Source organism: Babylonia areolata, chromosome 26, assembly GCF_041734735.1.
Source record: "Babylonia areolata isolate BAREFJ2019XMU chromosome 26, ASM4173473v1, whole genome shotgun sequence".
Taxonomy (NCBI): Eukaryota; Metazoa; Mollusca; class Gastropoda; order Neogastropoda; family Buccinidae; genus Babylonia; species Babylonia areolata.
The window spans coordinates 10,510,633-10,535,601 of record NC_134901.1 but is presented as its reverse complement, the minus strand read 5'-3'; the positions used below and the strand labels follow the sequence as shown (position 1 = coordinate 10,535,601).

At 42.9% G+C, this 24,969-nt stretch overlaps 1 protein-coding gene across 11 annotated transcripts in view; it reads right to left on the bottom strand.

The window, feature by feature from the left end:
• Positions 1 to 24,969, bottom strand: part of LOC143300445 (CD109 antigen-like) — a 153,263-nt gene that overhangs the window by 851 nt on the left and 127,443 nt on the right. For all 11 annotated transcript variants that reach the window (XM_076614109.1, XM_076614111.1, XM_076614107.1 and 8 more), the window contains exons 27-35: positions 24,607 to 24,769; positions 22,435 to 22,512; positions 19,227 to 19,428; positions 17,211 to 17,416; positions 12,594 to 12,752; positions 11,808 to 11,876; positions 8,024 to 8,139; positions 6,412 to 6,568; positions 1,016 to 1,112 (exon numbers count right to left, since the gene is read on the bottom strand). In XM_076614109.1, coding sequence (XP_076470224.1) covers positions 1,016 to 1,112; positions 6,412 to 6,568; positions 8,024 to 8,139; positions 11,808 to 11,876; positions 12,594 to 12,752; positions 17,211 to 17,416; positions 19,227 to 19,428; positions 22,435 to 22,512; positions 24,607 to 24,769 — 1,247 coding nt within the window. The remainder of the gene's footprint in view (positions 1 to 1,015; positions 1,113 to 6,411; positions 6,569 to 8,023; positions 8,140 to 11,807; positions 11,877 to 12,593; positions 12,753 to 17,210; positions 17,417 to 19,226; positions 19,429 to 22,434; positions 22,513 to 24,606; positions 24,770 to 24,969) is intronic.

Here is a 24,969-nt window from a genome sequence, read left to right as displayed (position 1 = left end):
CCCCTTTCTCCCTCTCTCTCACTTTACCTCCCCCCCTCTCTCTCTCTCTTTACCTCCCCCTCTTTCTCTCTCTCTCTTTACCTCCCCCCTCTCTCTCTCTTTACCTCCCCCCTCTCTCTCTCACTTTACCTCCCCCCTCTCTCTCTCTCTCTTTACCTCCCCCTCTTTCTCTCTCTCTCTTTACCTCCCCCCCTCTCTCTCTCTCTTTACCTCCCCCTCTTTCTCTCTCTCTCTTTACCTCCCCCCTTTCTCCCTCTCTCTCTCTTTACCTCCCCCCTTTCTCCCTCTCTCTCACTTTACCTCCCCCCTTTCTCCCTCTCTCTCTCTTTACCTCCCCCCTCTCTCTCTTTACCTCCCCCCTTTCTCCCTCTCTCTCTCTTTACCTCCCCCCTTTCTCCCTCTCTCTCTCTTTACCTCCCCCCTCTCTCTCTTTACCTCCCCCGTTTCTCCCTCTCTCTCACTTTACCTCCCCCCCTCTCTCTCTCACTTTACCTCCCCCCCTCTCTCTCTCTCTTTACCTCCCCCTCTTTCTCTCTCTCTCTTTACCTCCCCCCTCTCTCTCTCTTTACCTCCCCCTCTCTCTCTCTCTCTTTACCTCCCCCTCTTTCTCTCTCTCTCTTTACCTCCCCCTCTCTCTCTCTTTACCTCCCCCTCTCTCTTTCTCTCTCTCACATGCACATTTATACAAACACATACACATACGCACACACTCACATACACATGCAAACACATACACACAAACACTTACTGACTGAAACACAAACCAACGCACAAACACACACGAAACACTGTGTCATTCAAGCACACACACAAACACTAACACAAACACTAACACACACAAACACACACACACACAAACATTCACACACACACACACACACACACACTGACACACACACACAAACACACACACATACTGACACACAAACACATACCCTCATAGACACACATACTGACACACACACCACCTCCCCCTCGCCCCCCACATATACACACACACACACAGACACCTCACCAGGCTTGTAATAGGCATACACCGAAGCAGTCCCCGGCTGCTGGTTGCTGACCTCAATGTCCTGGGCCATGTCGAAGGTGATGCACATGTTCTCCGGCTGGAAACACACTTTCACTTTAACTTTCTCAAGAAGGCATCACTGCGTTCGGTCAAATCCATACATGCTACACATCTGGTAAGCAGATGCCTGTCAAGCAGCATAACCCAACGGGCGCAATAGCCAAGTGGTTAAAGCATTCGACTTTCAATATGAGGGTCCCGGGTTCGAATCACGGTGATGGCGCCTGGTGGGTAAAGGGTGGAGATTTTTACGATCTCCCAGGTCAACGTATGTGCAGACCTGCTAGTGCCTGAACCCCCTTCATGTGTATATGCAAACAGAAGATCAAATACGCACGTTAAAGATCCTGTAATCCATGTCAGCGTTCAGTGGGTTATGGAAACAAGAACATACCCAGCATGCACACCCCCGAAAACGGAGTATGGCTGCCTACATGGCGGGGTAAAAACGGTCATACACGTAAAGCCCACTCATGTGCATACGAGTGAGTTGCAGCCCACGAACGCAGAAGAAGAAGAAGAAACAGCATAACCCAACACACACCCAGGCCCTGAGTGTATGCTTATCATATCTGAGTACCTATCAAAGTCGTTTGCTGCAACAGAATTCTGCCAATGGACAACACTTATGTCACCGTGGGTTCTTTTTCAGTGTGCAAATATTGCATATCTGCACATGAGACCTTTGGTCATTCGTCTATCCAAATGACTAGATGCTCAGTTTGATTTTCCCGTCAAACTTGGGAGAAAAGGTGAGCCCAGATCCTCATGGATGCCGTATTGGCAGATGAGAGTTTTAACTATTCTGCCACTTTACTCCTGAAAAAAAAACTATCACAAACCAGCCCACCCACACTGTCAGCTATCTTTACACCTGGAGACCACATTGTCAACTATCTTAACACCTGGAGACCACATTGTCAACTATCTTAACACCTGGAGATACAACAGCCATGTGACAGGAAACTATCAAAGACTTGGGATTGTTTCTGTAAATGTTTCAAGAAGAAGAATATTGTACTGTACTGCACTGCACTGCACTGCATTGCGTTGCGTTGTATTGTACTGTACTGTACTGTATCGCATTTCTTTTTTGTCACAAGAGATTTTATTTCTGTGTGAAATTCAGGCTGCTCTCCCAGCAGTGCCATCCTTTTTATTTTCTGTTTTTCATGTCTGCAAGCGTATCTGTTTTTCAAACACACTGGACTTTCTTTAAAATTTTGCCAGAGACACCTCTCTTGTTCCTGTGGATTCTCTTTTATATGTGCCAAGTGCATGCTACTCATGGGACCTGGGTTTATCATCTACCACTCAAAGTCTGGTGGAGGAGATGAGAATTCTGCAGAATGTGGGATTCATTCCTGTACACTCAGATGCTCTAGCTTCCCAGACGGACATACTGACACCAGACCACCACTCCACATAGACATGGGGCCAACAGCAAAGCGGAAACTGTACAGCTTCTCCACTGCAATGGGAATTCATTCATTTACAGCTCAGTCTTTTTGTCGGGGACTACCACTCTCAAACTGGGAGGCAAGATTGTACTGGCTCTTAGTGCTGCCACCTTGGGGGATAGCTGACCTTTGAGAACCATCCCAACTTAAACTGTCCTAAAACCCTCTTGGCTTAAAAGAGTGGGGATGTAACTTGGGCGAGACACTCTCCACTATAACAAAATTAAAAGAGTGGGGATGTAACTTGGGCAAGACACTCTCCACTATAACAAAATTAAAAGAGTGGGGATGTAACTTGGGCAAGACACTCTCCATTATAACAAAATTAAAAGCAAGGGGATGTAACCTGGGCAAGAATGTCTCCATTATAACAAAATTAAAAGAGTGGGGATGTAACTTGGGCAAGACACTCTCCATTGTAACAAAATTAAAAGAGTGGGGATGTAACTTGGGCAAGACACTGTCCACTATAGCAAAATTAAAAGAGTGGGGATGTAACTTGGGCAAGACACTGTCCACTATAACAAAATTAAAAGAGTGGGGATGTAACTTGGGCAAGACACTCTCTACTATAACAAAATTAAGAGCGGGGATGTAACCTGGGCAAGACACTCTCCACTATAACAAAATTAAAAGAGTGGGGATGTAACCTGGGCAAGACACTCTCCATTATAACAAAATTAAAAGAGAGGGGATGAAACCTGGGCAAGACACTCTTCATTATAACAAAATTAAGGCCAGACACGGTAGTGAAATTTTGACCAAATCATGATTTTTTATGATTTTCGTTTTTTCGCATAATTTGCTTCTTCAACATCTAATCTTTATAGTCATTTTCATATTTTGTACTAAATCGGTCACAAAAGGTGTTATATTTGCAAATGAAAGTTGCTTCCTGATGTTGATTTTGTCTGAGTTTTTCAAACATCGTCCAAAAGTGTTGATTTTACACCTTAGCAACGTATACTTTCATTTTCCGAAGCCTATCATATCACATATCAACAGAAACAGCGTCATCTTGTGAATGCACAGACCCGGTTCTTTTAGTTGTTGAAACGGACTATAAAACACTGCGAGCGATTTTACACACACACTGTATCGCGCGAACTTTCCCGAGTTTTCCCAAATAAGGGCATAGAGTACTATGACTGTGCAGTTTCATTGATGAGACTGACACCAGTGGAAATTTCAGCCAATCAGATTTCATTCCGCTGGGCTCAGCCAGCCTTCGGGCACGCTCGGCTCCCTCCATCGAGAAGCCAAAATGGCCGTCCAATAACAACAACATGCTGACATAAAAGTGTTTTTTCTCGTCAATTGTTGATTATTTTGCCAGCTAAGACATCTCCTGGATTCATCATGCCTCGGCATAAGCAAGGAAAGAGACGATTGCACTTGATAGCTGCTGCAAAAGCAAAATGGGCCAAATGTGATGCGGCAGCGACTGAAAGTGTGGCTTCGAAGAAACCTTCGACATCAGACTCTGATAAAAGTGCGTCAAGAAGAAAGATCGAAATCATGAACCCTGTCGCATATAATGGTGAGGTGGAAGACCAGAACTGGACTTTGCTACACGTTTTCCAGCTGACCAGACTGATGAGTGACCTGAATTGCCCAGAGTGCGGAGAAACGGGACTGTCAGTCAGTGTCCGAGAGAGGGAGAAAGCTGGTTTTGCGGCAAAGCTTGCCATGTGCTGCGATGGCTGTGGTTATGAAAAGTGCGAATTCTCATCCCCACGAACTGGATTCAATGACAAAAAGAATACAGGTTTTGAAGTAAACAACAGGATGACCATGCTGAGCCATGAACTGGGAGGCAGCTACACTGCTCTTCAAACCTTCAGCACTGTCATGGGAATACCAGGCATGCATTTGAAAACTTTCCAGGCCCATGACAAGAAAGTAACAGGTATGTTTGTGAGGTTTTTTTGATGCTTAAAAAAATCTTTATCTTTAACTGTGCAGTACAAATACACACAAGTGTGCACACATCCCTGCACTGATAACCACTAGTGAAACATTACACTGTCAACCACTGAATCAGTCACTCAGGCAAAGTTTTGCTTGTTCAGTCTGACTATGATCCATTGTGTGTGTGTGTGTGTTTGTTTGTGTGTGTGTGTGTGTGTGTGGTGTGTGTGTGTGTGTGTGTGTGTGTGTGTGTGTTCATGAATGGGTGAATGCATGTATATCAGTTATGTGTGTAAATTATGCACAGTGTGTGTGTGTGTGTGTGTGTGTGTGTGTGTGTGTTTCATTGCAATATTATATATTTATGTATGTGTATATGTGTATGTGTGTGTGATATTTAGACTCATCACCTGAGGAAGGAAAGTAAACTATGTAAATGATATAGTTGTGAGCACAGCACAAATATCTCACAAACATTATGCATTTTTCAGCTGCTGAAATTGAATCAGGGTCAACACTCTTAGAACGCACAGCAGCTACAATCCAGCAGGCGTATGCAGAGACCGATGAAGACCTGCAGGGGGCACTGGATAAAGGTGAAAATCCAGTCATCAATATCAGTGTTTCATATGATGGAACATGGCAAAAGAGAGGATTCACATCACTGTATGGTACGCCACCCTACGACGTCTCAACAACCGAGAGGAGGAGGCCAGGGATCCAGATGCCTACCAAGCAGGAGGACACTAGCTTGTAAGTACCCCCTTCCACTGTGCTCTCCAAAACTGCTCTCATATCAGGAGTATGGGAAAGCCAGACCACTGGAATGTGTCTGCTAATCTGTGTAAACCATTTCACGTTCTTTGTGAATTCGTCATCATGTGAGCTGTGAACTGGATTATTATTGGCCACAAAACACTTCAATTTCAACTTCTTCTCTTACCTGGTGGTTGCTGTGCTGTGGATTGACATGCTGGGTGAGTAAGTTGTACTCTTTTACCACTTGTGCTAAACAACACTCAGCCAGTAAAGTTTCTGTTCTTCTTCCTCCATTTTCTGGGTTTTCTGTTTTTCGCACTCTACGCACATTTCAAATGGCTAAAACTTTCACAAAAATAAACACAGAGCCTTAAAATTTGGCATGGTGCTTCTTTAAAGTATGGTGCTTAAAAGTACGCATTGCTTTTTTGAAACAAAATGTATAGTTATGTTTTATTTGAATTTTATTTAGAACAATCGGTGCAATATAACTGCGGTGACCAAAACAAATTCTCAAAAATATAAATTTGTCATTACATCAAAAAGCTATCCGTACTTTTATAGATATTAACATTCCTAAATTAGATCAGAAAACAGATTTTGGCTAAGTGCAATTGAAAAAAAGCCTTAGGCTTTTAAAAATTTTTGTTTGGCAGCCATCTTGGACTGTTTCCATGGCAACCGGAGGTCCAAACACCAAAAAAAGAATAGTTTTGAACTTCCCAGTAAATATACTTTCAAAGTGTAATACATTTTAAATTAAGGCAACAAACACCTCTGATATGAACTTTACTGTAGTGTCTGGCCTTAAAAGAGTGGGGATGTAACTTGGGCAAGACACTCTCCACTATAACAAAATTAAGAGTGGGGATGTAACTTGGGCAAGACACTCTCCATTATAACAAAATTAAAAGAGTGGGGATGTAACCTGGGCAAGACACTCTCCATTATAACAAAATTAAAAGAGTGGGGATGTAACTTGGGCAAGACACTCTCCACTATAACAAAATTAAAAGAGTGGGGATGTAACTTGGGCAAGACACTCTCCATTATAACAAAATTAAAAGAGTGGGGATGTAACTTGGGCAAGACACTCTCCACTGTAACAAAATTCTAGCCAGACAGTGGGGGGGACAGCAGTTACCTCCTCTGATGTTGTAATCGTCAAGGTGGGACATGCCAACACAGCAGGTAGGACACACTCACCTGTTCCACATACATGTCGATCAGGCTGTTCTGATTCAGCTCAATGCGCTTCACCTTGGGGTTCCTCTTCCTCGCCTCCAAAATGTTGTCCATCGTCAGGCCAGTGGGCGGGTCCAGGTGCACCACCATCATGTTGCTGTAGCTCAGGCTCTCCTGCCTGCTCACACACACACACACACACAGTGGTGAAACATGCAACACATATGGCTAGGAACTACAAGAAAAATGAAAACCTTTCCTGCACACACACACACACACACACACACACACGCACGCACACACGGTGCAACATGCAACACAGATGGCTGAAAACTACAGAAAGAATGAATGAATGAAACTTTTCTGTGCACACACACACACACACACACACACACACACACACACACACATACACAAACACATAAAATGGTGCAACATGCAACACAGACTGCTGGGTTCCGTAACAAAGCTCTTTTTCCAACCTGGAAAGCCAGTGGATAGCCCTTTCTCCGGCCTCTATCCTTTCACCTGTCTGCTTTGGGTGGCCCCACCAGAAGCATGAGCTCCCGCCAACATAAGACTCTTGGGGTCTCTGAGACACGTAAGCCCCTCCCAACGCCCCACCCCCTACCCCCCCACCATGTCATGGCGGCAGTCCTTTGGGCATCCATTTACAGTTGGTCACAGATCGGCAACACAGACATCCGTTTACAGGTGGTCACAGATCAGCAACACAGACATCTGTTTACAGGTGGTCACAGATCAACAACACATCTGTTTACAGGTGGTCACAGATCGACAACACATCTGTTTACAGGTGGTCACAGATCAGCAACACAGACATCCGTTTACAGGTGGTCACACATCAGCAACACAGACATCCGTTTACAGGTGGTCACAGATCAGCAACACAGACATCTGTTTACAGGTGGTCACAGATCAGCAACACAGACATCTGTTTACAGGTGGTCACAGATCAGCAACACAGGCATCCGTTTACAGGTGGTCACAGATGGGCAACACAGACAGCTGACAATGACAGGAAGAATGAATTATTTTTTTCCTTTCCCTCTGCCTAAAAAAAATCCCAATCACTATTTCCTCCCAGTTTCCATGCTGATGAAGCTATATTCTGTCTTTTTTTTAAACCCCTTTAGTGGAAGTTTTTTTGTTTGTTTGTTTGTTTTTGGCCCGTGACCAACACCAACCCAGAATTGAGAGTGCAGTGAGCAGGACTGGAACCACACTGCTGAGGGTCATCCGCACTGTTGAGGGTCATCCACACTGCTAAGGGTTCATCCGCACTGCTAAGGGTTCATCCGCACTGTTGAGGGTCAACCACACTGTTGAGGGTCATCCGCACTGTTGAGGGTCATCCACTTCAAGGAAGCATTACTTGGGGACAGTTGCTCTCATTTGCTACCAACACTGCAAGGTGTGTGTGTGTTTCATGGCCTGGACAACATGGGGATATGTTGTCAGTGAGGACAGCCTTGCAAAGTGGTGATCCAAACCAAAAAAAAATGGGACTCCCACAGTAGCACCATCATCAGTCATCACTCTTCATCAATGATGTAAAAAAAGAAATTAAAAAAAAAAAAAAACAGAACAAAGGGATCACTGAATGACTTACACAGTGATGCACGTCTTGACTTCATGCAGCTTGGTATCCTTCAGTTTGGTCTCTGATGTGATGGTCAGTGGTTTTTGTCCATTCTCCTCAGATTTGGTGTAGTAGTACCAGACAATCTGCAACGATGACAGAGAGAGAAAAAAAAAATGTACTTCAGACATGAATGGTGTTTAAGAGAAGATTATGTATGTATGTGTGGAGGGGGGAGTAGGAGGGGGTGAGGGTGGGGGGGTGTTTTGTTTTTGTTTTTTCTGTTTGTTTTTTTTATTCAACCAGAATCAACAGTCGTAGTATTAAGTTTATTCGTACTGTGCCTTCCATCAAAAATAGCCATGCTCAAGGCTTGTGTTACGTGAATGCTAAGCAATAATGAAATAACAACAGCTAATTTTTACTCTGCCTTCTATTGAAAACAACCATACTCAAAACACATTACCTGAGTACAAAGTGATCACAGCAGTTTATCATACTGTGCCTTCCATCAAAAATATTCATGCTCAAAGCATGTTACATGAATGCTACTGTTATTATCACATGAATTACACAGAACACTTACTTTTTTTAATTAGAAAAGAACAGGAAACATTCACTTAAACACCCCTCCCCTCACTGATCTGCACAGGTTTCCACAGCCAAGCAACTCCTTCAAAACTGTCAGTACACAGAGCTCTCCTGAAACATGTACACTTACACCCTCGCACATGCACACACGCACACAAACACACAGACACACACCAACACACACATACACACACACACAGAGGCTGCCACTGATTGGCCGCAAGAGTGGTGGGAAAAGATCTCTGATGCCAAGAATGTGGCATCTAATGTGTTGCTCAGTCTATTGTATTTGGAAAAGCCCATAGAGACTCTGTTCCGTTTTGAAGAAATTTGTTGTTGGTTTGGAAATGATGCCGATATTCGTTTGATTTGCAAAGCATCGTGCTCTACCTTTCATGCTAGACTTACAGCCGCTCCCTCTGTCTACTTTTTTTTTTTTTTAGGCAATCGATGGTGTGATGGCCTTGTACCTGTTCTTTTTGGTATTCTTTGACTTTTCTGAGGATTTTCCTAGATGTAGGCCGCTTGTTGTTGTTGCATTACCAGCAAGTCTGTCAGCTCACTCATTTCCCTTAACGCCTGCACATCCCGGGCAGTATGACCATGTAAGTTTTTTAATCTGAAAGTTTAGCATTGCCTCATGCCACTCTGGGCTTCTCATTCCACTTTCAATTTTCTGTATGAGGTTCATGGAGTCCATTAGAATCATGGCATGTTGGTTTCCAGGCATATGGATAGATGAAAGCCACTGGAGGGCATGTGTCACAGCTTCAACTTCCATCATTAGGCTGGAGGTTGTGACTTTGTAGGCAGCATTCTCTTCCCTAATTGTTTTTCCATTCTGTTTCGCAGTGAATCCCCAACCGGATTGGCCTTTGGTGACTGAGCCATCTGTGTATATGATGATGTCCTCTTCTTTACTGTTTTTTTCTATGAAGTAACTTCACTTCTGCATCAGTTTTGCCATCTGGCCATTCCCAATAATGTCTTCCAAGAGTGGGTGAAACGGCTGTGTTGAACAGATGGTTGAGGTTTTGGGGGTTTTCATCCCATTCTTTTGTTTCTTTCAGGTCTCGTAGTCGGCATACTAGCTGGATTGTGTCTTCTGCTTGCCCCATCCCTGATCTTCCTCGTCCTAGACGGCTGCCTTTTGGTTCTTTGACTCCGTCATGCAGTGGGTTTTGAGGGTTTTCTAATGCTCTGAAGTAGGTCTTAACCTGTTCTAACTTGTTTCTGGCCTGCACTGAAGGAAGATCAAGCATGTATCGCATGGTTTTCGTGGGCGTGTCTTTTGTTGTTCCAAGGATCAGCCTCATAGCTTCATTTTGAACTCTTTCTAATTTTAGGAGGTTGCTTTGAGACGGTGTTGTTAGCCCAAGTCCGTAGTCTATCACACTGAGAACGAGTGATTGATATAGCAGGAAGAGGTGGCGTTGTTCAATACCTTTGGTTGCCATTGCTTTTAAGACTGTAAGGCCCTTTTTGCATTTGAGAACAGTATTTTCCGTATGTTTTCTGAAGGTCAGCATCCTGTCGAACTGTATTCCTAGGTAGCATAGGCATTCAGTTTTCTCGATCTGAATCCCACTGAATGACACAGGTGGTGGTGATTTGTTTGCGGTTCTGTTGTTGAGGGTGCACAGCAACGTTTGGGCTTTCGCTGGATTGATGGAAGATCCTGTCTTTGCACCATTGAGCAATATTGTTTTGTTGTTTCTCGACGGCTTTAGTTCTTTCTTGAGCATCTTTCGAAGTTCTGAAGGCCAGGCCATCATCTGCAAGAGTAAGCACCCAAGCTATTCCATTGTTGTTTAAGTCTGCAAGGCCCTTTGTGTAGACGTTGTAGAGGACAGGAGAGAGCGGAGACCCTTGTGGCAGTCCCATGGATAGTTTAGAAGGTGCAGACATCCAATCTCCGAGGCGTAGGACGACAGTTCTTTCCTGAAGCGCTGCTGCTATCCATCTTGTCAGTGTCAAACTTACTCCATACCTTAGTAGCAGCTACATGAGGTGCGCAAACTGGACTTTATTGTATGCATCTTCAAGGTCGATTGCTACTGCTAGTGTTTCTTCTTTTCTTGTAAATCCTTCATACACCTCATATGCGAAAGCAGCTGCATTTTCCCACGTGGACTTACCTGTTCTGTAACCACCTTGATTTGAAGGGAGAATGTGCCTGTGTTCAAGATCCCTTGCAAGTTTCCTGGCTATCATGCATTCAATGAGCTTTCCAGCAATGTTTTGCATGGTTAGGATTCGGTAGCCGCTTACCTGACAATGGTCCTTTCCTGGTTTGGGTATGGGTTTTAAGAAACTGTGTGTCCAGTCCTCCGGCACATGTCCATTGTGGAAACTGTTTTGATACAGACTGAAAAGTTTGCTTCTGTCTTCTTCCGATAGCTCCTTGATGTCCAGGTAGCGAACTTTGTCTGGGCCAGGAACCGATTCTTTCTTGCATTTAGCTATTGCTTCATTTAGATCATCTATTGTCAAGTCATCATCAGGTCCAGTCTGCATAAGGGTTTGGTTTAACTCCTCAATATATTTCTTTTTTTCATCTAAGTTTCTTTGATCACTCTGTTCTATGAAACGTTTGAGCAGGACAGATCTTTTTTCTTTGTTTGTCTTAAGTTTGGTTCCATCAGTGTCTACCATGTCTGGGGTTGTTGTTGTGCACGTTTTCCCTTCTATGCGACGATAAAATTGCCAGAACTCTGTCAATGTTGTGTCATAACTGAGTGTCTCGCAAAACTGTTTCCACTTGTCATTTTTGGCCTCTTGAGCAATGACTTCAAAATGTTTTGCTTTTTCTCTCATTTTTGCACCAGAATATTAAAATTGAAACTCTTAATTAGTTCAGTATCTTGATGATTCTTCCACGCATCAGATGGATAAGAATGAGCAAAAAAGGCACTACTGAACACCACCGAAATGACTCAACATCAGTGCAGGGTCTCCTCTGGTGTGGCCTCCTGGCATCCAAACACTGATGCTTCCCTGTGCATTGCCGAGGTTGGGACTCCCGACAGACAACCCAGGGTGGCTATGTACAGGGGACTGAATGAGCAGCGTGGGAGTAATGCTACTGAAATGGTGCAGATGGTGGGGCAGCACAAAAGAGGAGCAAGAAGCATGGACTCTGCACTAACTTGTTCCGTTTGACTCAAGGCCCTTATCTGGTGACCTGCTCAATTTCACCTGTCAGACCTTGACCTTGGCTCACCTTGATAAGCGACAAGCTGTTCTCAGCTCCAGTCACCTTCACCTTCACCTTCATGGTCTCATCAGGAAGCTGTTAGGAAAAAAAAAAAAAAAGTTTATACAAGTTAACATAAACAATCACACCCAAAAAAGCACATGAGCAAGTATACCCGACACAACATACACATGCATTCACGCACGCACGCACGCACGCATGGATGCACACATCCATGAACACACAAGCACATGCTCAAACACACACACACACACACACACACACACACACACACACACACACACACACACACACATGTACACAGACAGACAATACACTAACAGGAAAAATCCAACAATTCTCTTTTCCTGGCTGTGTGTTTCAGTTTTCAAGGTGTCAGAGCATGTGGGCAGATCCATATACGCTACACCAAATCTGCTTTGGAAAAAAAAGAAAGAAAGAAAGAAAGAAAAAATAAAGCAGCAGATGCTTCAAACACACACACACACACACACACACACACACAAACACACACACACACATACACAAACGCACACACACACACACACACACACACACACACACACACACACACACACACACACACACACACACACACACACACAAACACACACACACACACACACACACACACACAACCGAACACCAGGTTACAACACAGACTCACTCCGTCTACACAAGTGAGTCAAAAACCAGCAGCGCAGTAAGGGAATCAAACCCCTGACCCTCAGATTAAACTTGTGAAGCTCTACCCACTGAGCTAACGGGGCTGCATGACCCCTGTCCACTGACCCGCTCAATCTGCAGCTGGCGCTTGTTGTTGGAATTGAGGAAGATGGTCTTCTCCGCCACCTCAGTGCCCAGGGCTGTCACCGTCACTTCTGAGCTGGTGGTGGTGTCGTGGAACTGGGCGGCAAACTCCGACACTGCCTGCAGTGCCATCACCGTGTCCTGCCAGACAAATAATAATAATAATAATTAGTATTTATAATATAGCGCTGAATCATGTGCAGAGACAAATCAAAAAGCACTTTCAAACCAGACAACACAGCAAAGAAGCATTGTTCTGTATCACAATGCCACTTGTGCCACACAACACAGCAAAGAAACATTGTTCTGTATCACAATGCCACTTGTGCCACACAACACAGCAAAGAAACGTTGTTCTGTATCACAATGCCACTTGTGCCACACAACACAGCAAAGAAACATTGTTCTGTATCACAATGCCACTTGTGCCACACAACACAGCAAAGAAACATTGTTCTGTATCACAATGCCACTTGTGCCACACAACACAGCAAAGAAACACTGTTCTGTATCACAATGCCACTTGTGCCAGACAACATAGCAAAGAAACACTGTTCTACATTACAATGCCACTTGTGCCACACAACACAGCAAAGAAACATTGTTCTGTATCACAGTGCCACTTGTGCCACACAACACAGCAAAGAAACATTGTTCTGTATCACAATGCCACTTGTGCCAGACAACACAGCAAAAAAACACTGTTCTGTATCACAATACAACTTGAGTTTCCATACATCCTACAAATAATCTGGCTTGTGTCTACCTGTGTATTACAATCTCAGAATCAAAAAACGCTTTGTCTGCATCAGGCAATTAAAATAGAACATTTTCTTTTGGCTCAATCCAATGCTTGTCATAAAAAAAAAAACCAAACACACAAAGCAAAATGGAAACAAACTGAAGAGAAACCAGAACACCTTTCCCTGGTCACAACGCACACAGCATTCATCATGTCAAAGAAACACATTCAGGTATGAAATGTAACATTTTCACAAACAAGTTAAATGAAAAATAAATTTTAAAAAAAACCTGTACACTGTTCCGTAACTGTTACGTACACATTTTAATCATCATATAAAAAAAAAATTTTTTTTAAATCATTAAGATAAGACACAAGTGAAATAAAAACTAAGCGAATAACTTGTACATCCTTGCATGACAAATATGCAGGAATCAATGATCATATAAAAGGAAAATAATTTGGCTTGTGTCTATATATAAACATCCTGTAAAAATCTGGCTTGTGTGTACATACATCCTATAACAATCTGGCTCATGTGTACATACATCCTTAATGATGTGGCTTGTGTCTGCATCAGTTCTTTTAAACAATTTGGCTTGTATTCATATCTGTCATCTGACCCTGGCCATGACTGCAGACAAGTACCCAGAAGAATCCTGGATTCATGTGTACACCAACGGCTCAGCAACCAGCTCTATGACTGATGGAGACCCAGGCGTACTCATCAAATCTCCTGGGGGACACGCCTCCACAGCAGGGATACCAACTGGGAAACACAGCTCCAATGACTCGGCTGTCGACGGGCGCAATAGCCAAGTGGTTAAAGCGTTGGAGTTTCAATCTGAGGGTCCCGGGTTCGAATCACGGTCACGGCGCCTGGTGGGTAAAGGGTGGAGATTTTTACGATCTCCCAGGTCAACATATGTGCAGACCTGCTAGTGCCTGAACCCCCTTCGTGTGTATACGCAAGCAGAAGATCAAATACGCACGTTAAAGATCCCGTAATTCATGTCGGTGTTCGGTGGGTTATGGAAACAAGAACATATCCAGCATGCACACCCCCCGAAAGCGGAGTATGGCTGCCTACATGGCGGGGTAAAAACGGTCATACACGTAAAAGCCCACTCGCGTATATGCAAGTGAACGTGGGAGTTGCAGCCCACGAACGCAGAAGAAGAAGAAGAAGAAGACTCGGCTGAAACTCAGGCTCTCATGCAGGCTGCCGTCATGGTTCTAGACTCCGAGAGTGACTGCCCCCAAGCTGTTTTCGTTTCTGATGCACCATCTGTTCTGAAGGCAGTTGAAGGAGACAAACATCCTCGCTTCATGGAAAGACTTCAAGAAGTTCCAAGAGAAGATAAGTAATCCTGCAATGGGTGCCAACCCACTACGGAATCCCAGGCAATGAAGCAGCAGATCAGCTTGCCAAACTCGAAGCGAGAGGAAGTCAACCAGAAAACAGCATCAGCTTTGCTGACAAGACCCCCGTGAAGGCAACACTACGACTGAGAACCACGAGGGATGCATATCACCTTCTTGAACGCTGGCAACAGGTTGTAATCAAAAGATTACGAACTGGCCATAGCCGTCTTAATGCCCACCTTTCAGAACGATAGGTGGCACCATCTCCCACCTGCTCCAGTGGTCTCAAAGACCAAATACCAGAACACATTCTCCAGACCTGTCCCCTCCTGAAGGGGCTCAGAGACACAGTATGGCCGACACCAACCCTACAACACACCAAGCTCCATGGCTCCAGACAGGACTTGGAGAGGACGACACCAACCCTACAACACACCAAGCTCCATGGCTCCAGACAGGACTTGAAGAGGACGACACCAACCCTACAACACACCAAGCTCCATGGCTCCAGACAGGACTTGAAGAGGACGACACCAACCCTACAACACACCACGCTCCATGGCTCCAGACAGGACTTGAAGAGGACAACACCAACCCTACAACACACCAAGCTCCATGGCTCCAGACAGGACTTGAAGAGGACGACACCAACCCTACAACACACCAAGCTCCATGGCTCCAGACAGGTCTTGAAGAGAACAGCATCATTCATCAGACATGCTGGACTGACACTGTGAAAAGGTGAACATGAAGAAAGTTTTATCCGCATTCTTCCTTTAACAACTTAACTCATGTCCACTTGTGTCCTTTAACATTAAGTGATCACTGTACTGTTATGGCAAGGTGCAATGTGATACTGAACTGTTATGGCAAGGTGCAATGTGATACTGAACTGTTATGGCAAGGTGCAATGTGACACTGAACTGTTATGGCAAGGTGCAATGTGACACTGAACTGTTATGGCAAGGTGCAAGGTGCAATGTGACACTGAACTGTTATGGCACGGTGCAATGTGACACTGAACTGTGTTGCATTACAGGCCATACTGAACTGTGTTGCATTACAGGTGATGCTTAACTGTGTTGCATTACAAGCCATACTGAACTGTGTTGCATTACAGGCGATGCTGAACTGTGTTGCATTACAGGTGATACTGAACTGTGTTGCATTACAGGCCATACTGAACTGTGCTGCATTACAGGCCATACTGAACTGTGCTGCATTACAGGCCATACTAAACTCTATCCTTTATATGTATGATAGTCAGTCGTGTCCAACTATGACCATCCAAACAGCAGAGGAGGCAACTGCTGTCCTGACTATCTGGGCTACAATCTGATTGTCGTGGAGAGCGTCTTGCCCAAGCTACATCCCAGCAATCTCCGCCAAGGGTTCATTTGGAATGGTCCCCAAAAGGCCAACTCGCCCCCAGCACTGAGAGCCAGTGCAATCTTGCCTCCTAGTTTTGAGAGTGGAAGTCCTTTGTGAAATATCAAACTGTAGAGGAAGCCCCCTTGCCAGGGAGAAACTACTAAGACTAAATGACTTTGAAAGGAAGTGGATTAATTATTTGTCATTGGTCGAACGACCTAAACAAAAACAAATGTGTGTGTGTGTGAGTATGTGTACATGCATGTGCATGCACATGTATGTGTGTATGTGTATGTATGTATGCAAAAAAATATAAGCGTACATGTGTGTATGTATACGTATGTTTGTGATTGTTGATGTTTATTCATGAGTCATGGACTCACAACATTGTGCATGTATCAAAGGTATTTTGAAACGCCTTTTTCTTTTTTAACGAAGCAGAACTGAGAATCTTGCTGGACCTCAGGAACCTCTCCTTTCAACTGTGAAGCGACGCAAGCTGATATGGTTTGGACACGACACTCGACACACCAGCTTGTCCAAAACAATCATGCAAGGCACCATCGAGGGCGGGAGAAGAAGAGGAAGACAGCGGAAGAACTGGCATGAGAACATCAAACAATGGACCGGACTCCACACACGTGAGCTGCTGCCGGCAGCTGCCGACAGAGACAGATGGAGAAGGGAGGTTGCGTCTGCAGTCCTCAGGCTTCCCCCAATGACTACTTTGTAGTTATAGGCCTGAGGTGAGGTGAGGTTTCTTTTTGTATGATCCTCCAACCAAAAAAGTGCTTTTCTCTTCCTTTCTATGTGTCAAGTCTTTTTTTTTTTCTTTTTTGTCTTTTTTTCCTCCTTCTTTCTTCATCTTCTTCAGTTCTCATTAATATTTTAAGTTCAATATTTCTCTCTTCTTTTTGTCTGTGTGTTGTTTGTGTTGTTTTTGTTGTTGTTGTTGTTTTCTATACAAATTGTTATGATTTGAATATGCATTCGTTTATATTAATATATATATATATATAATAAAAAATATAATAAAATAAAAAATAATTTAAAAAAAAGAAGAAAGAAAAGAAGAAACTACTGATCCTAACAGCTTCCACTGTGTCCATTACGATCATTACCTGGGTGGAAACGTAGCCTCCCAGCTCATTCTGCTGTTTCTGAAGAAACATGATCAGATTCCGGGCCCCGAGGATGTCGTTCAGAGCCTGGTAGGTCAGGGCAGTGTAGGAGGTGATTTCAATGGCGGAGGGGCCCGTTCTATGGTGGGGATACATCATCTTGTCCTTGGGTTCACTAGTCTCCACCCATGGTGCTCCCGTGTCCTCTGTTAAGTAAAAACTCAGGTCAGTCAGAGCAAGTTTCAGTTTCAGTTTCAAGGAAATGTCAAAGCATGCACACTGATCAATGAACGCTACACCTCATCTGCTGTGTCACACAACACCAAAAAAAGGCAGGCAGCAGATGCCCAACCCGGTCACAGCGTGCAGGCTCATCCATATGCTCCACTCTACACCACATCTGTGTCACACAACAACAACAAAGGCAGCAGATGCCCAACCCGGTCACAGCGTGCAGGCTCATCCATATGCTCCACTCTACACCACATCTGTGTCACACAACACCAACAAAGGCAGCAGATGCCCAACCCGGTCACAGCGTGCAGGCTCATCCATATGCTCCACTCTACACCACATCTGTGTCACACAACAACAACAAACGCAGCAGATGCCCGACCTGTCACAGCGTTCAGGCTGATCCATATGCTCCACTCTACACCACATCTGTGTCACACAACAACAACAAAGGCAGCAGATGTCCGACCTGTCACAGCGTTCAGGCTGATCCATATGCTCCACTCTACACCACATCTGTGTCACACAACAACAACAAAGGCAGCAGATGCCCAACCCGTCACAGCGTGCAGGCTGATCCATATGCTCCACTCTACACCACATCTGTGTCACACAACAACAACAAAGGCAGCAGATGCCCAACCTGTCACAGCGTGCAGGCTGATCCATATGCTCATAAAACATCTTCATTACATGAAATCAAATAATTAAACAATATAAACATGTAAGTAAATGCATTGAAATAGGATTACTTAAAAAAAAAAACATGTATATCAATAAAATGGATACAACTGATATATTTTGGCTGGAATGGGTGTTTTCTCTTACAGCTGATGACATATTCCAGTAGTTTACATACCTCAAAATACAATATGTTTACTACAGACAGTGTATCATAAAGTCTAATAAACTTTTCTTTTTAACTGATGTCTATGAGGTCTTGTTGACAAAATGAACTGTTTTGAAATTGATATAATCATATAAGATCTTGCTGGCCTAATAAACTATTATATAAAATGTATATGAGGTACTTACTAATCTTATTAAGGGGGGCAGGGGGAAATCACAGAAAAAATCAATATAAGTGGAGTCTTGTTTACTTTATAAAGAAATAAACTATATAATAATAACACAAAAAGATAAATGTGTGGTCTTGTTGACCTAATAAACAAAAAACAAGCCAAATAAAACAACTTTTTTTTCTTAAGGCCAACTAGATGGCAGTAGAACTCATACATATTGACTTTTAAATTATATTTCATTTTTCCACAGGTCCTGATATATCTATATTGTATAACTCCTTTTGTCACAGCAGATTTCTCTGTGTGAAATTCGGGCTGCTCTTCCCAGGGAGAGCGCATCGCTACAATGAGTGTGCCACCTTTTTTTTTTTTTTTCCTGCCAGCAGCTGTTTTTTTTGTTGTTTTTTTACTTGTTTTCCTATCAAAGTGGATTTTCCTACAAAATTTTGCCAGGGATAACCCTTTTGTTGCCATGGGTTCTTTTACATGTGCTAAGTGCATGCTGCACATAGGTCCTCCGTTTATCATCTCATCCAAATGACTAGCATCCAGGCCACCACTCAAGTTTTAGTAGAGGGGGAGAAAAATAATGGCGACTGTGCCAGAATTTGAACCAGCGCGCTCAGATTCTCTCACTTCCTAGGCGGACGCATTACCTCTAGGCCATCACTCCACACACACACACACATACACACACATACACAAATGTCTTGTTGATCTAATAAACTAAATATTCATGAATCAAGTGCCATGAACTGACCGATGAACCTGATAAGGGCGGTGACGGTGGCCGTGTCAACCTGGTCCCTCAGCGTCAGAGTGTACGCCGTGATGGCAGCCAGGAACTGGTCCTTCTTGTACCCCTCCTTGCTGTCCTCTGTCACGTTGGCCGCTTTGGCCTTCAGCTCGCTGGCCACTCTACTCACTTTGCTGTAGGCCAGGCTCAGCTTCTCCTCATTCACCTGTTGTCATCAAATAGTATACTCTTTTGGATCTATCTCTCGTTCACCTGTTGTCATCAAATAGTATACTCTTTTGGATCTATCTCTCGTTCACCTGTTGTCATCAAAAAGTATACTCTTTTGGATTTATCTCTCGTTCACCTGTTGTCATCAAATAGTACCGTAAAATTCGATCTATAAACCGCAACTTTTTCTCCCAGCTTCAACCTCTGCGGCTAATACAATGATGCTGCTTATCTGAGGGTTTTCATGATCCCGGGAGTGTCACATTCTTGTCTAATCTTCCCTTCAAGTTCAATTCACCAAAATCATGATTTCTGTCCATGAATTTTTGGATGGGCTTCAGGTTAGTGTGTTAGCTGTTCACAATTTAAAAATCAAATCCGCACACATTAAAACCTTCAGATCAGCATTCAGGTCTACTCTGCTCAAGTGCACACCCTCATCATGCCGAAAACGCAACAAAATGCCTATGATGCAGCCTTCAAATTAAAGGCGATCGACCTAGCAGATGACAGTGCAAGCAACAAACCAGCAGCGACCTCCACCTTGTGTTCATGTTCATCAAGTGAAAGTGAGGCTGAAGTCAGTGACAAGATGGCGGAGAAAGCTGCGCTGGTTCTCTTCAACTCTGACGCTGAAGACGAAGATTTCAGTGGATTCAGTGAGCAGGACGACGATGAATAAATTTGACTATCCCTAAATTATGGATCTTATTTTCGTTGTGTTTATTTGTGTGTGTGTGTGTGTGGCATTAGCAGTATTTTCACTTGACTTTTCTTTGTGTTCTTTCCACTTGTGTTTATTTCATAACCTACAGTATTGACAGCTTTTCTGTAGTATCGGCATGTGTTCCGGTACCAGTAATAAGTGCGGCTTATAAGCCAGTGCGGCTTATGTGTGTATGAAGTTCAATTTTTTTCAAAATTTAGTTGGTGCGGCTTATATACCAGTGTGCTCAATAGACCAAACTTTACAGTACGCTCTTTTGGATTTCTCTCTTGTTCATCTCTTGTCGTCAACAAGTATACTCTTTTGGAATTCTCTCTCTTTTGGATTTCTCTCTCGTTCACCTGTTGTCATCAAATAGTATACTCTTTTGGATTTCTCTCTCGTTCACCTGTTGTCGTCAAATAGTATACTCTTTTGGATCTCTCTCTCGTTCACCTGCTGTCATCAAATAGTACACTCTTTTGGATTTCTCTCTCGTTCACCTGTTGTCATCAACAAGTATACTCTTTTGGATTTCTCTCTCGTTCACCTGTTGTCGTCAACAAGTATACTCTTTTGGAATTCTCTCTCTTTTGAATTTATCTCTCATTCACCTGTTGTCATCAACAGGTATACTCTTTTGGATTTATCTCTCGTTCACCTGTTGTCATCAACAGGTATACTCTTTTGGATTTATCTCTCGTTCACCTGTTGTCATCAACAAGTATACTCTTTTGGATTTATCTCTCGTTCACCTGTTGTCATCAATAAGTATACTCTTTTGGATTTATCTCTCGTTCACCTGTTGTCATCAACAAGTATACTCTTTTGGATCTCTCTCTCATTCACCTGTTGTCATCAACAAGTATACTCTTTTGGATTTATCTCTCATTCACCTGTTGTCGTCAACAAGTATACTCTTTTGGAATTCTCTCTTTTCCATCATTATTATTATTATTATGAGTACCTCTTAACATGTAATATGCTTTGGATTCCCCCCACATAGTTCAGCTTTAAAAGTCTCTCTAAACACAAAATATGCTTTGGATTTCCCAGTTCGGCTTTTTAGTTTCTCTAAACACATAATACGCTTTGGATTTGATGGTTTTGCTTAATAAGTCTCTCTAAACACATAATACGCTTTGGATTTCCTGGTTCAGTTAAAAAGTTTCTCTAAACATGTAATACGCCTTGAATTCCCCACCTAGTTCAGCTGAAAAAGTCTCTTTAAACATAATACACTTCAAATTTCCTGCTTTAGCTTAAATAGTCTCTCTTAACACATACTTTGTGGATTTCCCAGTTCAGTTCAAAAAGTCTCTCTAAACATGTAATACTCTTTGGTTTTCCCAGTTCAGTTTAAAGTCTCTCAAATATATATCTCTGTCTTTCCACCTACTATTGGTATTTTTATTGACTAGTGTGTTTGCTGAACTGCCTCTGGTCGTGTACAAGTGTGCTCGTCTGTTTTCATGTTTAGTGTGTGTACACACTTGTTTGTGTAAGGTGTATCATTACTTGAATGCATGTATCTTAATGCATGTGTATCTTTCATTGTGAACGCCACAAGCTCTCTTTCTGAGAGGCATCAGCAGCTGTCTGCACTGTCGCCACCATCTGTGTGTCTAAATCCTGAAAACAACATGTCTCAGGGCCATGGAATCAAGACTGCAAAGGCAGGCCAACTCAAAAACGTTTTTTTTTTTAAAGCCATACAGCAATAACAGATGGTAGGCAGATAATAGTAGTATAAACATGAACTGGAAATCCGAAACAAACACAAATAATGTAGGACTTTAGACATATATAAGCGTTATGTGCTCACAGATAAAAGCGCTTATATGCTTACAAATATTAATTGTTAATGATAGCGACAACAACAAGAAAAAAATGATAGCAACAACAGCAATTGTAACCATTATAAAAACAAGAATAATAGTAATAATAATAGTAATAATGGAAGGAATTTTGTTTAATGTCCCGTCACACATATCGGTGATTGAGGACATTTTGTTAAAGTATTTATGAATACATCTGAGTATTATCGGTTAGAAGGGGTGGGAGATGTGGATGAATGGAGGGTTGGGAGAAACTGGGCAAATGAGGGTAAAAATGTGGGTGAAATTTGGAAGAAAAAACAACAACAACAAAACAACTCTAAATACAGTTACAGGAAATTACTTAAAGGACTTCGTAAAAGAGAAGTCGTTAAACTGACAAATAATAATATATAATATAGTAATAATAATATATAATATAGTAATAATATATAATATAGTAATAATATATAATTACCGAGATGCCCTTCCGGAAAGCCTCCTGCAGACACAGGGTAATGAACACAGTCCGTGCGTCACCAGCTCCTGTTCCTCCCTGAAGTGAAACCATCACCATCATCATCATCATCTCCATCATCATCGTCTCCTGTTCCTCCCTGAAGTGAAACCATCATCATCATCATCATCTCCATCATCATCGTCTCCTGTTCCTCCCTGAAGTGAAACCATCATCATCATCATCATCTCCATCATCATCATCATCTCCATCATCATTATCATAACCATCATCAGCTCCTGTTCCTCCCTGAAATGAAAGCACCGCTTTCGTCATTATCATCATCATCTCCATCATCATCATCATCTCCATCATCATCGTCTCCTGTTCTTCCCTGAAGTGAAACCATCATCATCATCATCATCTCCATCATCATCGTCTCCTGTTCCTCCCTGAAGTGAAACCATCATCATCATCATCATCTCCATCATCATCATCATCTCCATCATCATCATCATCTCCATCATCATTATCATAACCATCATCAGCTCCTGTTCCTCCCTGAAATGAAAGCACCGCTTTCGTCATTATCATCATCATCTCCATCATCATCATCATCTCCATCATCATCGTCTCCTGTTCTTCCCTGAAGTGAAACCACCGCCATTGTCATCATCATCATCATCTCCATCATCATTATCATAACCATCATCAGCTCCTGTTCTTCCATGAAAAACCATCATCATCATCATCTCCTCCATCATCATTATCACCATCTGCATCACCAGCATCATCACAATCTCCATCATTATCATCAACTCCAGTTCCTGTTCCTCCCTGAGAAAAACCATCATCATCATCATCTTCTCCATCATCAGTCAACATCATCATCACTCTCTCACCACAATCTCCAGTATCAGTTCTCTTTGACAATCCAACCAATTCATGAAAAAGCAAACAGTGAGGGTTCCTTCAAAAAGACATCTCAGCTCTCACAGTGTCTTCAACTTTTATCTTTTCTTCAATTCAATAAAATATATATATATATATATATATATATAAAATTTGATTCTTACAGCCCAGCCAACTCTACACAGCCATATCAGAGCTGAAAAAGTGTCAATATTGGTCCACCGGAACCGGAAAAAGTGTCAATATTGGTCCATTGGAACCCGGAAAAAGTGTAAATATTGCTCCATTGGAATCTGAAAAAGTGTGAATACTGGTCCACTGGAACCTGATAAAGTGTCAATATTGGTCCACTGGCACCTGAAAAGTGTCAATATTGGTCCACTGGAACCTGAAAAGTGTGAATACTGGTCCACCAGAACCCAAGAAGTGTCAATATTGGTCCACTGGAACCTGGGAAGTGTCAATATTGGTCCACCAGAACCCGAGAAGTGTCAATATTGGTCCACTGGAACCTGGGAAGTGTCAATATTGGTCCACCAGAACCTGATAAGTGTCAATATTGGTCCACTGGAACCTGAAAAAGTGTCAATATTGCAATACTGGTCCATTGGAACCTGAAAAAGTGTCAATATTGGTCCACTGGAAACTGAAAAAGTGTCAATATTGGTCCAACAGAACCAGAAAAAAAAAATCACAACAAAACCTAGGGGTCTTTAGCGTCTTCAAAAAGAATTCACAGAATTCACACCAACAGATTGCTGAACAGCTCACTTACCTCACCACTGGGTATTACTATTGCGACTACAACTACTACTTAGGACTTCTTCGCTTGTGGGCTGCAACTCTGACGTTTACTTGTATGTACACCACTGGGCTTCTACATGTTTGACCGTTTCTACCCCGCCATGTAGGTAGCCATACTCCGTTTTTGCGGGGTACTTTAGGACAGTCACCATGGATAAATAAAATAAAATAAACAGATAAATAAAATAATAATAATAATAATGATAAAAAATGATTTTAAAAATAAAAACTTTAAAAAAAAAACTCCAAAAGACAGAAGAAGAAGCAGACAGACCTGTATCTCATCGTGGAGCACCCTCCCCTCCTCCATGAAAAAAATACAATAAATAAAATAGATTAAAAAAAACTCCAACACACAGAAGGAGAAGCAGACAGACCTGCATCTTGTCGTGGAGCACCCTCACCTCCTCCATGAAAAAATACAATAAATAAAATAAATTAAAAAACTCCAACAGACAGAAGGAGAAGCAAACAGACCTGCATCTTGTCGTGGAACACCCTCCCCTCCTCCCGGAAGTAGCCGCTGTCCTCCTGCATACTCATCAGGAAGCCCACATCCTCTGCTAGCAGGTCCTCGTCCACTGTCTGCGGGATGAACTCTCTGGCCTGGGCAAAGCTCTTCACCACAAAGGCTGTCAGCCTACACACACACACACACACACACACACAACCATTCAAGATTAAAGACTGAACAGACATAACTTTCTGCAGGGAGGTTGGTGGTGGTGGAATTGGGGGAGGGGTTGGAGGAGGGGGTGGGGCGCAAGGAGTCTTGTTTGTTTATTTGTTCTTTTTTTTTCGTTTTCATCGTGAAATTCAATCTAAATATGATGCTGTTTC